Below are 17,417 nucleotides of genomic sequence, written 5' to 3' on the forward strand. Positions count from 1 at the left end.
AAGTTTAAAACACGAAATACTGTAAACACGTTCAAAGTATTTTATCACACATTTTGAATAAATATTTGATTGGAAATGTATGATAGTCAACGAGATGTGGACACTACACATTTTCTCCAAGGTTTAAAACCTAATGAAGGACTATTCATGTCGCTGCTCTCCACAAAAAAAAAAGTTATAATTTACGAGGAGGTCCTTCATGATATCATCGTTCTCACGATAGTTCGTTCGAGGCTTGGCAGGCAGACATATTTCACAAAAATCTCTGCCATTACCAGCAGCATTAACAAACGCTTTCTTAAAACCAACATTTATTTTCGTCACGAGAAAAAGACAACGGATATCACTTTGAAGGTTTCATACGGATTATGTTCAATGGCTCGTCTAATTCATCAGTATTCCTGCACAGGGTACGTTTTCGTATTTCTCTTTCTTTCTGCCATAATGCACACGGTGTCCCCCGTCACCCATTATTCTGTTCCCGAAGAAATGGAAGAAGGCTCAATCGTTGCTAATTTAGCAATTGATCTCGGATTAGACGTGAAGACTCTGAATAATAGGAAAATGCGCGTAGATCTCGTAGGAAATAAAAAGTATATCGACATCAACAAAGACACAGGAGAGCTGTTCATGCAGGAAAGGATCGACAGAGAGGTTTTATGCCCCTTGAAGACAACAACGTGCTTTCTCAGATTAGACGCTACGATTGAAAACCCGATACGAATGTTTAACATTGAGGTGGAAATCACGGACATTAACGACAACGCTCCTCATTTTCGACGGGGAACGATGCATTTGGACATATCTGAATCAAGCCCTGTTGGAGAGAGATTCTCATTGAACAATGCTGCAGACCCAGATGTTGGAACAAATTCTGTGAACAATTACCATCTGAGCTCAAGTGAACATTTCTCCATCGAAATTCAGACCGGGAGAGACGGGACAAAGTTTGCGGATTTGATTTTGAAAAAAGCATTAGATAGAGAGCAGCAGGCTGTGCATAATCTTATTCTCACTGCTGTGGACGGTGGAGTGCCCACGCGCACAGGTACAGCCAGCATCATTGTTCGCGTGCTTGATGTGAACGACAACGCCCCGTCATTTGATAAAGACGAATACATCATAGATGTGATGGAAAACTCCCCCATTGGCAGTCTAGTAATACAATTAAAAGCTACCGATTTAGACGAAGGGTCAAATTCTGATATTAATTATTCATATAGTTTATATACATCAGAGAGAACACAACAAGTGTTTAACTTAAATCCAGAAAATGGTGAAATCAGAGTGAAAGAGATGATAAATTATGAAGATTTTAAACTTTATGAAATGGAAGTTATAGCCAGTGATAAGGGGCCTAACTCCTTAACAGGACAGTGTAAACTGACAATACAGGTGAAAGATATGAATGACAATCATCCAGAAATATCCATCAAGTCTTTTCAAAGTCCAATTAAAGAAAACATAGAATTAGACACAGTGATAGCAGTGGTGAGTGTCAGTGATAAAGACTCAGGGGACAATGGAGTGGTTGATCTTCACATTCCAGATAACATGCCTTTCAAACTGAGGGAGTCCTCTGATAACTATTATGAATTAGTGGTGTCAGAGCCGTTAGACCGTGAGAGGGTCCCTGAATATGACATCACTTTCACTGTGACAGACAGAGGCTCTCCTCCTTTATCTGACAATGAAACAATGACCTTAGAGCTGCTGGATGTTAATGACAATGTGCCACAGTTCCCTCAGTCATTTTATACTATACGTGTGGAGGAGAATAACGCTCCTGGAGCCCTGCTCAGTTCCCCAACTGCGTTTGACCCTGACCTCCATGAAAACCAGTATCTAGTTTATTTCATCCTAGAGAGGGAGATAGCCAACACCTCCATGTCCATGCTGTTCTCCATCAACCCAGAGAACGGGAATCTTTACGCACTAAAAACGTTTGACTACGAGATCGAGAAGGAGTTTCTCTTCCACATCGAGGCCAGAGACTCTGGCTCTCCTCCTCTCAGCAGTAACGTGACGGTGCACATCATCATTGTGGACCAGAACGACAACGCTCCGGTTATTGTCTCTCCGTGGCGCGCACACGGCTCGGTGGTGGAGGAAAAGATCCCCAGATCCACCGATAAAGGCTCTCTGGTTTCTAAAGTGATAGCCTTGGACACAGACTCGGTGCACAACTCCCGGATCACCTACCAGTTCCTGCAGGTGACTGACGCCACCTTGTTCAGTCTGGACCAATACAACGGAGAGATCCGGACCATGAGGATGTTCAGCTACAGAGACCCGCGCCACCAGAGACTGGTTGTTGTTGCCAAGGACAACGGGGAGCCTGCCCTCTCTGCTACAGTCACCATCAAGCTGTCCACAGTGGAGACTGCCGTGAAGGCCTACTCTGACATGACCGAGGTGCCTCTAGAATATGACATCTTCTCAGACCTCAACCTGTACCTGGTCATCGGTCTGGGCTCTGTGTCATTTCTCCTGCTGATCACCATACTGGTCACCATCGTGATCAAGTGTCAGAAACCCAAGCCCAGCAAAGCGGCTCCTCCCTGCAGGAACAGTGTGATCAGTGAGAGGAACTCCACCATCGCAGACTCCACTCTGGTCTCCAACGACGCCTACTGGTACAGTATGCTTCTAGCAGAGACCAGGAAAGGAAAGATGGTGGTCAGACAGCCTGTGCCAAAGGGCTCCAGATACATCGTGTCCAGTTTACCACGAGGCACTGGACTCACAGACACTAGTGGATCAGCAGCCTCCACCCTGCAGGTATGACCATAGTTCTAACTTGTCTCGTATAATCTTGTGTTCGTCATAACGTAGCGTGCCATATAACATTGTAGAAGGTTTGAAATATAACGTTATCAAAACAAAGTTTACAAACAAAAAAACAACATCATTATATTTAACAATATCTGCTGCAGTCTCTCATGTTGAGCTCACCTTTAAACTTTAATCTGTGCTTTTTAAGCATCCCCATTACATGATCCATCAATTTTCAAAGAGCTGTGATTTACATTAGACAAAACGTAACCCACGGTCACCTTGAGAAGGAACCATTGGAAAAACGGTACAGCGTCAAACATCCGGACAGCTCCGTGGTGCTGAAACTCTCATTAAAGGCAACCTCGCTGCTTCACGTGTCAAAATAACCCCATAATTCAAGATTCCTCAATAGTCTGGGATTGAAAACGTTAAATATCAAGTTTGTAAATCAGTGTACATGTGCTTTATAAAGACGGTCGTGTGGGTGACAGCAAAACAATAATGAGAGTATCTTTAAGAGTCAAACACCCAGATGTTATTTGTTCAAAGCCCTTAAACATCTTCAATCCCAATGTTTTTACTCTGATTCTTATCAGTCATTACTCAGGGTTTTGCACATGGTTACTAATCATCCAACAGAGAAATTAAAGACGAAATGAAATAATTCCATGAAAAAAATGTACAGGTATCTTATGAATACTTAAAAGACAAAACTCTAATTGTTTAAGCTGACTCGTACTACACACCACTAGGTTGATTTAAAATAATCATTCAGCAAACCCTGTTAAATTGGTCTCTTTTTTGCACAAAGCGTCACTGTTCCCCAGTCATATATACTCTTGTGACATCACAGTCCGTGCGCAATTATACTTTTCATTCAAGTGATACGAGAAAATGGCGAACGAAAGGCTACTGACGCTGAATTAATTTAGATTTTAAGGATCAAGGTGAGCTCAAATGTATATGTCATATGTTTTTCTATTTATTTTGTACCAATATTAGCTGAGATTTGATTTAGCATTTTAGAAATGTATAGGAGACATCGTTATTAGTTTAACATTCATTTCCAGCATATCTGCTTAAAAAAACGTTTTAAATCCATACAAAACATTTAAAATGTATTTATTGCTTATTGTGCCTCATGTTAAGCACATAGCCGTTCAAAAAGCAAAAGGTGGCGCTGTTTCTCTAAAATACATTATTACACAAACGCCATGACACTGAATCACCGTAGATCGTGAAACAACCGGAGAGCTCAGTGGTGCTGAAACTCCACTCCAGAAACGCGATTTTCCTTTTTCATACCGAAATTGAAATATTTGGATTACCTCTACATGAACATGTTTGGGATGAAAGCCAAGATTGCAAACTGCAATATCAAGGGAAAGGTACATTAAATCGCTAAAGGTGCAGTGACGTTGCACGCAACAATGGGGTCATTTTTAAAAATGCAGTCTTGCAGAAGGTACGTGGTGCTTGTTGTTTTTCTTTCTTTCGTTCGTAACATATCGACTTCAGTGACTCATTATTCAATACCGGAGGAAATGAAGGAAGGATCAGTTGTAGCTAACATTGCTACAGATCTCAGCCTGGATGTTAAGACTTTGAATCAGAGAAAGATGCGTCTTGACATTATTGCAAATAAGAAATATCTGGAAGTGAACAAAGAGACTGGAGAACTGTATATTGTAGAGAAGATTGACAGAGAATACATGTGTCTTGCAAAGTTGTCTTGTTATCTCAAACTGGAGGTTATACTAGAAAATCCACTACGAATCTTTAATATAGAAGTAGAAATTCTGGATGTTAACGACAACGCCCCGCAATTTCGGAGAGACGCCATACATTTAGATATATCTGAAGCAACGCCGAAAGGAGAGAGATTCTCTCTCAGCAATGCAGTTGATCCTGATGTCGGAAGTAATTCAGTGAAAACATACCACCTGAGTGAAAGTGAACATTTTAATATTGAAGTTCAGACTGGAAGAGATGGATCGAAATTTGCAGAATTAATCTTAACAAAGAGTTTAGACCGAGAGCAGCAGGCTGTGCATAATTTAATTCTCACAGCTGTAGATGGAGGCACACCTGCACGTTCTGGCACTGCAAGTATTATTGTGCATGTTTCGGACATAAATGACAACACTCCTACTTTTGACAAAACAAATTACAGCATCAAGATAATGGAAAACTCTCCCATTGGAAGTCTTGTTGTTCATCTCAATGCAACAGACCTAGACGAGGGTTCAAATTCTGATATAACATACTCCTACAGTTTATATACATCAGAGAAAACGCAGGAAACATTTAATCTGAATCCTTCCTCTGGTGAAATTACTGTTAAAGGAATGTTAAATTATGAGGATTTCAGGATGTATGATATGGAGGTTATAGCAACAGATAAAGGAGTCAATAGTTTATCTGGACAATGCACTGTACAAATTATGGTTGAAGACATGAATGACAACCACCCAGAAATATCTATTAAATCCTTTCAGAGTCCAGTCAATGAAAACATAGAATTAGACACAGTGATAGCAGTGGTGAGTGTCAGTGATAAAGACTCAGGGGACAATGGAGTGGTTGATCTTCACATTCCAGACAACATGCCTTTCAAACTGAGGGAGTCCTCTGATAACTATTATGAATTAGTGGTGTCAGAGCCGTTAGACCGTGAGAGGGTCCCTGAATATGACATCACTTTCACTGTGACAGACAGAGGCTCTCCTCCTTTATCTGACAATGAAACAATGACCTTAGAGCTGCTGGATGTTAATGACAATGTGCCACAGTTCCCTCAGTCATTTTATACTATACGTGTGGAGGAGAATAACGCTCCTGGAGCCCTGCTCAGTTCCCCAACTGCGTTTGACCCTGACCTCCATGAAAACCAGTATCTTGTTTATTTCATCCTAGAGAGGCAGATAGCCAACACCTCCATGTCCATGCTGTTCTCCATCAACCCAGAGAACGGGAATCTTTACGCACTCAAAACTTTTGACTACGAGATTGAGAAGGAGTTTCTCTTCCACATCGAGGCCAGAGACTCTGGCTCTCCTCCTCTCAGCAGTAACGTGACGGTGCACATCATCATTGTGGACCAGAACGACAACGCTCCGGTTATTGTCTCTCCGTGGCGCGCACACGGCTCGGTGGTGGAGGAAAAGATCCCCAGATCCACCGATAAAGGCTCTCTGGTTTCTAAAGTGATAGCCTTGGACACAGACTCGGTGCACAACTCCCGGATCACCTACCAGTTCCTGCAGGTGACTGACGCCACCTTGTTCAGTCTGGACCAATACAACGGAGAGATCCGGACCATGAGGATGTTCAGCTACAGAGACCCGCGCCACCAGAGACTGGTTGTCGTTGCCAAGGACAACGGCGAGCCTGCCCTCTCTGCTACAGTCACTATAAAGCTGTCCACAGTGGAGACTGCCGTGAAGGCCTACTCTGACATGACCGAGGTGCCTCTAGAATATGACATCTTCTCAGACCTCAACCTGTACCTGGTCATCGGTCTGGGCTCCGTGTCATTTCTCCTGCTGATCACCATATTGGTCACCATCGTAATCAAGTGTCAGAAACCCAAGCCAAGCAAAGCGGCTCCTCCCTGCAGGAACAGTGTGATCAGTGAGGGGAACTCCACCATCGCAGACTCCACTCTGGTCTCCAACGACGCCTACTGGTACAGTATGCTTCTAGCAGAGACCAGAAAAGGAAAGATGGTGGTCAGACAGCCTGTGCCAAAGGGCTCCAGATACATCGTGTCCAGTTTACCACGAGGCACTGGACTCACAGACACTAGTGGATCAGCAGCCTCCACTCTGCAGGTATGGAAACACCTCAATTAAACATGCATATTCTCAGAGATTTTCAATCAAAAAAGCTATAAAAAGTATGGTCCTTTTGCAAACTACATTATATATGTGTATTGCCCACAGCTCTCTCTTAAAAATTAAATTATGTTATTGTTTAATAGGTGTGTATAAAAACATGTCTACCTTCGTTGGTACAAGGTTACTTGCAGATATAATTGAAATGTTCATACAAGTATTTGCTTCTTGTAACATTAGATAGAGTATATCATTGGATATTTGCAATGTTTGCCCCTTCGATACATCAGGGTTTCTTGCACATTGTTCTTAGATTTGGCTCAAGGTGGACAGGCAACAAAAAAACAATTGATTGCGCTCTTTGTGGGAACATGACATAAACACATAATTTACAAATGACATTTAAATTAAAAATTAAAAAGACTGAACAAGAGTGCATCAACATATCTCAACATATTTTAATGATTTCAGCAACACCAATCCGCTTGTAAGTGTGACACGAAGGAAAGGACAGTGGCATCATATATATGAAACGATAGTTCATTGTGTATTATTAATGTAATTAAATCAACATATTAAAGACCCGTTGTATTAAAGACAGTTGAACAGAAAAAGCAAAACTGTAGTTAATGCTCACACGTTCCTAGAATAAAGTTTAAAACACGAAATACTGTAAACACGTTCAAAGTATTTTATCACACATTTTGAATTAATATTTGATTGGAAATGTATGATAGTCAACGAGATGTAGACACTACACATTTTCTCCAAGGTTTAAAACCTCATGAAGGACTATTCATGTCGCTGCTCTCCACAAAAAAAAAAGTTATCATTTACGAGGAGGTCCTTCATGATATCATCGTTCTCACGATAGTTCATTCGAGACTTGGCAGGCAGACATATTTCACAAACATCTCTGCCATTACCAGCAGCATTAACAAACGCTTTCATAAAACCAACATTTATTTTCGTCACGAGAAAAAGACAACGGATATCACTTTGAAGGTTTCATACGGATTATGTTCAATGGCTCGTCTAATTCATCAGTATTCCTGCACAGGGTACGTTTTCGTATTTCTCTTTCTTTCTGCCATAATGCACACGGTGTCCCCCGTCACCCATTATTCTGTTCCCGAAGAAATGGAAGAAGGCTCAATCGTTGCTAATTTAGCAATTGATCTCGGATTAGACGTGAAGACTCTGAATAATAGGAAAATGCGCGTAGATCTCGTAGGAAATAAAAAGTATATCGACATCAACAAAGACACAGGAGAGCTGTTCATGCAGGAAAGGATCGACAGAGAGTTTTTATGCCCATTGAAGACAACTACAACGTGCTTTCTCAGGTTAGACGCTACGATTGAAAACCCGATACGAATGTTTAACATTGAGGTGGAAATCACGGACATTAACGACAACGCTCCTCATTTCCGACGGGGAACGATGCATTTGGACATATCTGAATCAAGCCCTGTTGGAGAGAGATTCTCATTGAACAATGCTGCAGACCCAGATGTTGGAACAAATTCTGTGAACAATTACCATCTGAGCTCAAGTGAACATTTCTCCATCGAAATTCAGACCGGGAGAGACGGGACAAAGTTTGCGGATTTGATTTTGAAAAAAGCATTAGATAGAGAGCAGCATGCTGTTCATAATCTTATTCTCACTGCTGTGGACGGTGGAGTGCCCACGCGCACAGGTACAGCCAGCATCATTGTTCGCGTGCTTGATGTGAACGACAACGCCCCGTCATTTGATAAAGACAAATACATCATAGATGTGATGGAGAATTCCCCCATTGGCAGTCTAGTAATACAATTAAAAGCTACCGATTTAGACGAAGGGTCAAATTCTGATATTATGTATTCATATAGTTTATATACATCAGAGAGAACACAACAGGTGTTTAACTTAAATCCAGAAAATGGTGAAATCAGAGTGAAAGAGATGATAAATTATGAAGATTTTAAACTTTATGAAATGGAAGTTATTGCCAGTGATAAGGGGCCTAACTCCTTAACAGGACAGTGTAAACTGACAATACAGGTGAAAGATATGAATGACAATCATCCAGAAATATCCATCAAGTCTTTTCAAAGTCCAATTAAAGAAAACATAGAATTAGACACAGTGATAGCAGTGGTGAGTGTCAGTGATAAAGACTCAGGGGACAATGGAGTGGTTGATCTTCACATTCCAGATAACATGCCTTTCAAACTGAGGGAGTCCTCTGATAACTATTATGAATTAGTGGTGTCAGAGCCGTTAGACCGTGAGAGGGACCCTGAATATGACATCACTTTCACTGTGACAGACAGAGGCTCTCCTCCTTTATCTGACAATGAAACAATGACCTTAGAGCTGCTGGATGTTAATGACAATGTGCCACAGTTCCCTCAGTCATTTTATACTATACGTGTGGAGGAGAATAACGCTCCTGGAGCCCTGCTCAGTTCCCCAACTGCGTTTGACCCTGACCTCCATGAAAACCAGTATCTAGTTTATTTCATCTTAGAGAGGGAGATAGCCAACACCTCCATGTCCATGCTGTTCTCCATCAACCCAGAGAACGGGAATCTTTACGCACTTAAAACGTTTGACTATGAGATTGAGAAGGAGTTTCTCTTCCACATCGAGGCCAGAGACTCTGGCTCTCCTCCTCTCAGCAGTAACGTGACGGTGCACATCATCATTGTGGATCAGAACGACAACGCTCCGGTTATTGTCTCTCCGTGGCGCGCACACGGCTCGGTGGTGGAGGAAAAGATCCCCAGATCCACCGATAAAGGCTCTCTGGTTTCTAAAGTGATAGCCTTGGACACAGACTCGGTGCACAACTCCCGGATCACCTACCAGTTTCTGCAGGTGACTGACGCCACCTTGTTCAGTCTGGACCAATACAACGGAGAGATCCGGACCATGAGGATGTTCAGCTACAGAGACCCACGCCACCAGAGACTGGTTGTTGTTGCCAAAGACAACGGGGAGCCTGCCCTCTCTGCTACAGTCACCATCAAGCTGTCCACAGTGGAGACTGCCGTGAAGGCCTACTCTGACATGACCGAGGTGCCTCTAGAATATGACATCTTCTCAGACCTCAACCTGTACCTGGTCATCGGTCTGGGCTCCGTGTCATTTCTCCTGCTGATCACCATACTGGTCACCATCGTGATCAAGTGTCAGAAACCCAAGCCAAGCAAAGCGGCTCCTCCCTGCAGGAACAGTGTGATCAGTGAGAGGAACTCCACCATCGCAGACTCCACTCTGGTCTCCAACGACGCCTACTGGTACAGTATGCTTCTAGCAGAGACCAGGAAAGGAAAGATGGTGGTCAGACAGCCTGTGCCAAAGGGCTCCAGATACATCGTGTCCAGTTTACCACGAGGCACTGGACTCACAGACACTAGTGACTCAGCAGCCTCCACCCTGCAGGTATGGGAAACACACCTATTCAACATCTGTTACACATGTTTTCTACTGAACATCCTGCAAGGCCAATAATAAGTGACGATTGCAGTATTTTTATATCAGCGCTGAATACTTTTTTTTGTCTCTTCACTTTCTTTAAGTTACAACGCTTAAAATGTACTTGACATTACAAGCAAAAATGTAATTGTGCCCATGTTAAGTCTTTTGACTTGCTGGCAAAACCTTCGCTACCCCAATTTGCATGGAGAAAGGAAAAGGTCACAAGAGGTCAAATCTAGAGCAACACTTGTATAGAACAACTTTATTGTGAGACCAACACGTTCTGGCTTGTGACCCTCATCAGGGTCAGCAGCTTGTTTCGAAACCTTTATACAGTTTTATTAGGTCTAATAAGCAATTTGATAAATCATTAATACCCTTCGCTTCTAAAAAGGTTTTTCCCTAATATTCTCTAAACTAATCTGTTGAGTGTTATGAGGGCATTTAGTGAACCAAATATCATGTGTAATGCTTTAGGACTACACACAAACACACAATGCTTTCTGATACCCCATATCAGCAGTCATAGAACATGTGAATTATGATGAATTACAAGTGTCATATTGATGCTCCTGACTATAAACTACAGGTTCACTTAGGGGGCTTAGAATACATTCTGACTACCTAAACACACTTCAACCATCAAGACTAATAAGCACTCAAAGGTATGATAATTCATGCAGTGTCATCGTTTTATATGTTTAAGTAAAGTGTAATGCATTTAAAATAATCAATGCTGTATCATAAGTGATAATAAGGAAGAACACTAAAATGCAGGGAATCTTAAAGCACCAATGGCGGCTGAAGTGCATCTGAAGGTCGACTTGCTCTGTTTAAAATCATGATAATAGTAACCCATATTTAAAAAAGAAAACTCTTGTCTGCTTGTACTAGTGAGTGAGTGAGTGAGTGAGTGAGTGAGTGAGTGAGAGTAAGAGAGAGAGTGAGGGGCTGTAATGTGTCAGCTATTAAAGTTATGTCATTCAGTTTTTGATGATTAGTAACAACACAGCAATTTACTGTTTTCATCCTGTAGTGCAAATGAAAATTGACAAAATGTATTTTGTCTTTTTCTTACGTCTAATATATCAAATACGTTATACCTTAAAGGTGGGGTAGGTAATTTTGGAGAAACCAGCTCGAGTGCGCTAAAATTTGAAAATACACAGCCGGAAAAAATCTGCCACTTCCTTACAGAGCCCCTCCTCCAACACACACGAACGCGCACATGACCAATGAGGGCACGAGATAAGTCTGTGCACAGATGGAAGGCTGACAGGCAGGTCGGCCATCCAGTTATTTTAGCCGGGCCGGCTAAAGTGATTGGTCGTACTTTTTACAGTAGGCCTACTACGGCTTCCACAGGTGAAATTTTTTTATGGATTTTTTGTCAAAGCACTTAAGATATTCATTGCTATCGGGATGTTAAGAGCATTCCATGGAATATAACAAAAAGTGTATCTCGAGCCGGTTTCTCAAACTTACCTACCCCACCTTTAAGGTTAAATTCCCAAAGCATGTTCATTTTCTGTGTGATCTGCATTTTGGTGTCTTAAATTATAAAGATGCATGCAGCCAGTGGTGGAATGTAACTAATTACATTTACTCAAGTACTGTACTTAAGTTTAAGTTACTTGTACTTTATTTGAGTATTTTCATTTTATGCTACTTTATACTTTTAGTCCAGTACATGTTGCAAGCAAATGTTGCACTTTTTACTCCACTACATTTAGTTTACAGATTTAGTTACTAGTTACTTTGCTGATTGAGATGATAAAATATACAAAATATAAATCGACTTATACATTATCATATCCTATTATAGGGTAAGCTACCCAGTAGTATATACAGTATTTCAAATAAACCCCACCTGTACCGTAGTGAACACATTAATGCATCAATAAATATTATACAACAATTTAAAAATAAATAGTGCTTAAACAACTCATTCTGCATAAGGACACTTTTACTTTTGGTATCTAAAGTTTATTTTCATGCTAATACTTTTGTACTTTTACACAAGTACAATTTTAAATGCGGGACTTTAACTAATAAGTGTTTTGTTTTTGTGCAGTGTACTATTGCTACGTTTACTTTAGTAAATAATCTGATACTTCTTCCACCTCTGCATGCAGTATGGATTCTTCTAAATTATATTTTATTTTACAATGTCAGCCTGGATATCTCTGCATACATTAAGTATTTGGAAGACACATTAAGTAGGGCCTACATGTGGGGCACACATATATTGTATTAAATAAAAGCAACTGTCATTAACAATAATTGTAAACACATTTGATGAAAAACAAAAAGGCAACACATTTATTAAGTTATCCAAGTATAGAATAAACAAAAACTTGAAGTAGTTGTTTCTTTTTTAGAAGCACATCTCTCACCCAGGGAATAAAACGTTCAGAACTCAAAAGTGAATACTTCATAACTTTTGCAGCTTCTTCAACTATAATACTTTTTCCACTGTAACTTCTCCTACATTTAACGCAAGGTAAAATGTTTGTTTTTTGAAAAGTTGCAAAGGCTCACACAAGACTATTTTCGTCGCTGCTCTCCACAAAAACAAACTCGCTGATGAGGTCATGGTTTTCACGATAGTTTATTGGAGGAGGGACACTCAGACATTTTATAACAAGGACGTCACTCGAGGCAGGGGCGTAACAAAACATGTTTTAAGAACGTCGTTTCGTTTTTTCGTTCAACGAGAGGACGGTTTATCTAGGTTTCAGAGTATTTCAAATGAATAACTACGGAATCTGAAATATGGCGGATCAAATCCCACAGTTATTTGGGACAGGGTACGTGTGTGTATTTCTCTTTCTTTCTGCCATGATTGACACGGTGTCTACCGTCACACATTATTATGTTCCCGAAGAAATGGAAGAAGGCTCAGTCGTTGCTAATTTAGCAACAGATCTGGGATTAGACGTGAAGACGCTAAAGGGAAGGAAAATGCGCGTAGACGTAGTAGGAAATAAAAAGTATATCGATATCAACAAAGACACAGGAGAGCTGTTCGTCCTGGAAAGGATCGACAGAGAGTTTTTATGCCCCTTGAAGACATCTACATCATGCTTTCTTAAATTGGACGCTACGATTGAAAACCCGATACGAATGTTTAACATTGAGGTGGAAATCACGGACATTAACGACAACGCTCCTCATTTCCGACGGGGAACGATGCATTTGGACATATCTGAATCAAGCCCTGTTGGAGAGAGATTCTCATTGAACAATGCTGCAGACCCAGATGTTGGAACAAATTCTGTGAACAATTACCATCTGAGCTCAAGTGAACATTTTGCACTGGAAATTCAGACCGGGAGAGACGGGACAAAGTTTGCGGATTTGATTTTGAAAAAAAGCATTAGATAGAGAGCAGCAGGCTGTGCATAATCTTATTCTCACTGCTGTGGACGGTGGAGTGCCCACGCGCACAGGTACAGCCAGCATCATTGTTCGCGTGCTTGATGTGAACGACAACGCCCCGTCATTTGATAAAGACGAATACATCATAGATGTGATGGAAAACTCCCCCATTGGCAGTCTAGTAATACAATTAAAAGCTACCGATTTAGACGAAGGGTCAAATTCTGATATTATGTATTCATATAGTTTATATACATCAGAGAGAACACAACAGGTGTTTAACTTAAATCCAGAAAATGGTGAAATCAGAGTGAAAGAGATGATAAATTATGAAGATTTTAAACTTTATGAAATGGAAGTTATTGCCAGTGATAAGGGGCCTAACTCCTTAACAGGACAGTGTAAACTGACAATACAGGTGAAAGATATGAATGACAATCATCCAGAAATATCCATCAAGTCTTTTCAAAGTCCAATTAAAGAAAACATAGAATTAGACACAGTGATAGCAGTGGTGAGTGTCAGTGATAAAGACTCAGGGGACAATGGAGTGGTTGATCTTCACATTCCAGATAACATGCCTTTCAAACTGAGGGAGTCCTCTGATAACTATTATGAATTAGTGGTGTCAGAGCCGTTAGACCGTGAGAGGGTCCCTGAATATGACATCACTTTCACTGTGACAGACAGAGGCTCTCCTCCTTTATCTGACAATGAAACAATGACCTTAGAGCTGCTGGATGTTAATGACAATGTGCCACAGTTCCCTCAGTCTTTTTATACTATACGTGTGGAGGAGAATAACGCTCCTGGAGCCCTGCTCAGTTCCCCAACTGCGTTTGACCCTGACCTCCATGAAAACCAGTATCTAGTTTATTTCATCTTAGAGAGGGAGATAGCCAACACCTCCATGTCCATGCTGTTCTCCATCAACCCAGAGAACGGGAATCTTTACGCACTTAAACGTTTGACTATGAGATTGAGAAGGAGTTTCTCTTCCACATCGAGGCCAGAGACTCTGGCTCTCCTCCTCTCAGCAGTAACGTGACGGTGCACATCATCATTGTGGATCAGAACGACAACGCTCCGGTTATTGTCTCTCCGTGGCGCGCACACGGCTCGGTGGTGGAGGAAAAGATCCCCAGATCCACCGATAAAGGCTCTCTGGTTTCTAAAGTGATAGCCTTGGACACAGACTCGGTGCACAACTCCCGGATCACCTACCAGTTTCTGCAGGTGACTGACGCCACCCTTGTTCAGTCTGGACCAATACAACGGAGAGATCCGGACCATGAGGATGTTCAGCTACAGAGACCCACGCCACCAGAGACTGGTTGTTGTTGCCAAAGACAACGGGGAGCCTGCCCTCTCTGCTACAGTCACCATCAAGCTGTCCACAGTGGAGACTGCCGTGAAGGCCTACTCTGACATGACCGAGGTGCCTCTAGAATATGACATCTTCTCAGACCTCAACCTGTACCTGGTCATCGGTCTGGGCTCCGTGTCATTTCTCCTGCTGATCACCATACTGGTCACCATCGTGATCAAGTGTCAGAAACCCAAGCCAAGCAAAGCGGCTCCTCCCTGCAGGAACAGTGTGATCAGTGAGAGGAACTCCACCATCGCAGACTCCACTCTGGTCTCCAACGACGCCTACTGGTACAGTATGCTTCTAGCAGAGACCAGGAAAGGAAAGATGGTGGTCAGACAGCCTGTGCCAAAGGGCTCCAGATACATCGTGTCCAGTTTACCACGAGGCACTGGACTCACAGACACTAGTGACTCAGCAGCCTCCACCCTGCAGGTATGGGAAACACACCTATTCAACATCTGTTACACATGTTTTCTACTGAACATCCTGCAAGGCCAATAATAAGTGACGATTGCAGTATTTTTATATCAGCGCTGAATACTTTTTTTTGTCTCTTCACTTTCTTTAAGTTACAACGCTTAAAATGTACTTGACATTACAAGCAAAAATGTAATTGTGCCCATGTTAAGTCTTTTGACTTGCTGGCAAAACCTTCGCTACCCCAATTTGCATGGAGAAAGGAAAAGGTCACAAGAGGTCAAATCTAGAGCAACACTTGTATAGAACAACTTTATTGTGAGACCAACACGTTCTGGCTTGTGACCCTCATCAGGGTCAGCAGCTTGTTTCGAAACCTTTATACAGTTTTATTAGGTCTAATAAGCAATTTGATAAATCATTAATACCCTTCGCTTCTAAAAAGGTTTTTCCCTAATATTCTCTAAACTAATCTGTTGAGTGTTATGAGGGCATTTAGTGAACCAAATATCATGTGTAATGCTTTAGGACTACACACAAACACACAATGCTTTCTGATACCCCATATCAGCAGTCATAGAACATGTGAATTATGATGAATTACAAGTGTCATATTGATGCTCCTGACTATAAACTACAGGTTCACTTAGGGGGCTTAGAATACATTCTGACTACCTAAACACACTTCAACCATCAAGACTAATAAGCACTCAAAGGTATGATAATTCATGCAGTGTCATCGTTTTATATGTTTAAGTAAAGTGTAATGCATTTAAAATAATCAATGCTGTATCATAAGTGATAATAAGGAAGAACACTAAAATGCAGGGAATCTTAAAGCACCAATGGCGGCTGAAGTGCATCTGAAGGTCGACTTGCTCTGTTTAAAATCATGATAATAGTAACCCATATTTAAAAAAGAAAACTCTTGTCTGCTTGTACTAGTGAGTGAGTGAGTGAGAGTAAGAGAGAGAGTGAGGGGCTGTAATGTGTCAGCTATTAAAGTTATGTCATTCAGTTTTTGATGATTAGTAACAACACAGCAATTTACTGTTTTCATCCTGTAGTGCAAATGAAAATTGACAAAATGTATTTTGTCTTTTTCTTACGTCTAATATATCAAATACGTTATACCTTAAAGGTGGGGTAGGTAATTTTGGAGAAACCAGCTCGAGTGCGCTAAAATTTGAAAATACACAGCCGGAAAAATTCTGCCACTTCCTTACAGAGCCCCTCCTCCAACACACACGAACGCGCACATGACCAATGAGGGCACGAGATAAGTCTGTGCACAGATGGAAGGCTGACAGGCAGGTCGGCCATCCAGTTATTTTAGCCGGGCCGGCTAAAGTGATTGGTCGTACTTTTTACAGTAGGCCTACTACGGCTTCCACAGGTGAAATTTTTTTATGGATTTTTTGTCAAAGCACTTAAGATATTCATTGCTATCGGGATGTTAAGAGCATTCCATGGAATATAACAAAAAGTGTATCTCGAGCCGGTTTCTCAAACTTACCTACCCCACCTTTAAGGTTAAATTCCCAAAGCATGTTCATTTTCTGTGTGATCTGCATTTTGGTGTCTTAAATTATAAAGATGCATGCAGCCAGTGGTGGAATGTAACTAATTACATTTACTCAAGTACTGTACTTAAGTTTAAGTTACTTGTACTTTATTTGAGTATTTTCATTTTATGCTACTTTATACTTTTAGTCCAGTACATGTTGCAAGCAAATGTTGCACTTTTTACTCCACTACATTTAGTTTACAGATTTAGTTACTAGTTACTTTGCTGATTGAGATGATAAAATATACAAAATATAAATCGACTTATACATTATCATATCCTATTATAGGGTAAGCTACCCAGTAGTATATACAGTATTTCAAATAAACCCCACCTGTACCGTAGTGAACACATTAATGCATCAATAAATATAATACAACAATTTAAAAATAAATAGTGCTTAAACAACTCATTCTGCATAAGGACACTTTTACTTTTGGTATCTAAAGTTTATTTTCATGCTAATACTTTTGTACTTTTACACAAGTACAATTTTAAATGCGGGACTTTAACTAATAAGTGTTTTGTTTTTGTGCAGTGTACTATTGCTACGTTTACTTTAGTAAATAATCTGATACTTCTTCCACCTCTGCAT

The 17,417-nt window shown here is 41.0% G+C and overlaps 1 protein-coding gene across 4 annotated transcripts in view; it reads left to right on the top strand.

Annotated features, from left to right (window-relative positions):
* The first annotated feature begins 369 nt into the window (after positions 1-369).
* LOC117485538 (protocadherin alpha-C2-like) overlaps positions 370-17,417 on the top strand; it is a 28,386-nt gene continuing 11,338 nt past the window's right edge. For 2 of the 4 annotated variants that reach the window (XM_034134108.1, XM_034134104.1), the window contains exon 1: positions 370-2,781. In XM_034134108.1, the coding sequence (XP_033989999.1) occupies positions 376-2,781 (2,406 nt within the window). In that variant the 5' untranslated portion in view covers positions 370-375. Of the gene's footprint in view, positions 2,782-4,068; positions 6,612-17,417 lie in introns of those variants that run through there. The other 2 variants (XM_034134109.1, XM_034134105.1) reach the window with 1 other exon arrangement.

The sequence above is a fragment of the Trematomus bernacchii genome, unplaced genomic scaffold (genome assembly GCF_902827165.1).
Source record: "Trematomus bernacchii unplaced genomic scaffold, fTreBer1.1, whole genome shotgun sequence".
In the NCBI taxonomy this organism is placed as follows: domain Eukaryota; kingdom Metazoa; phylum Chordata; class Actinopteri; order Perciformes; family Nototheniidae; genus Trematomus; species Trematomus bernacchii.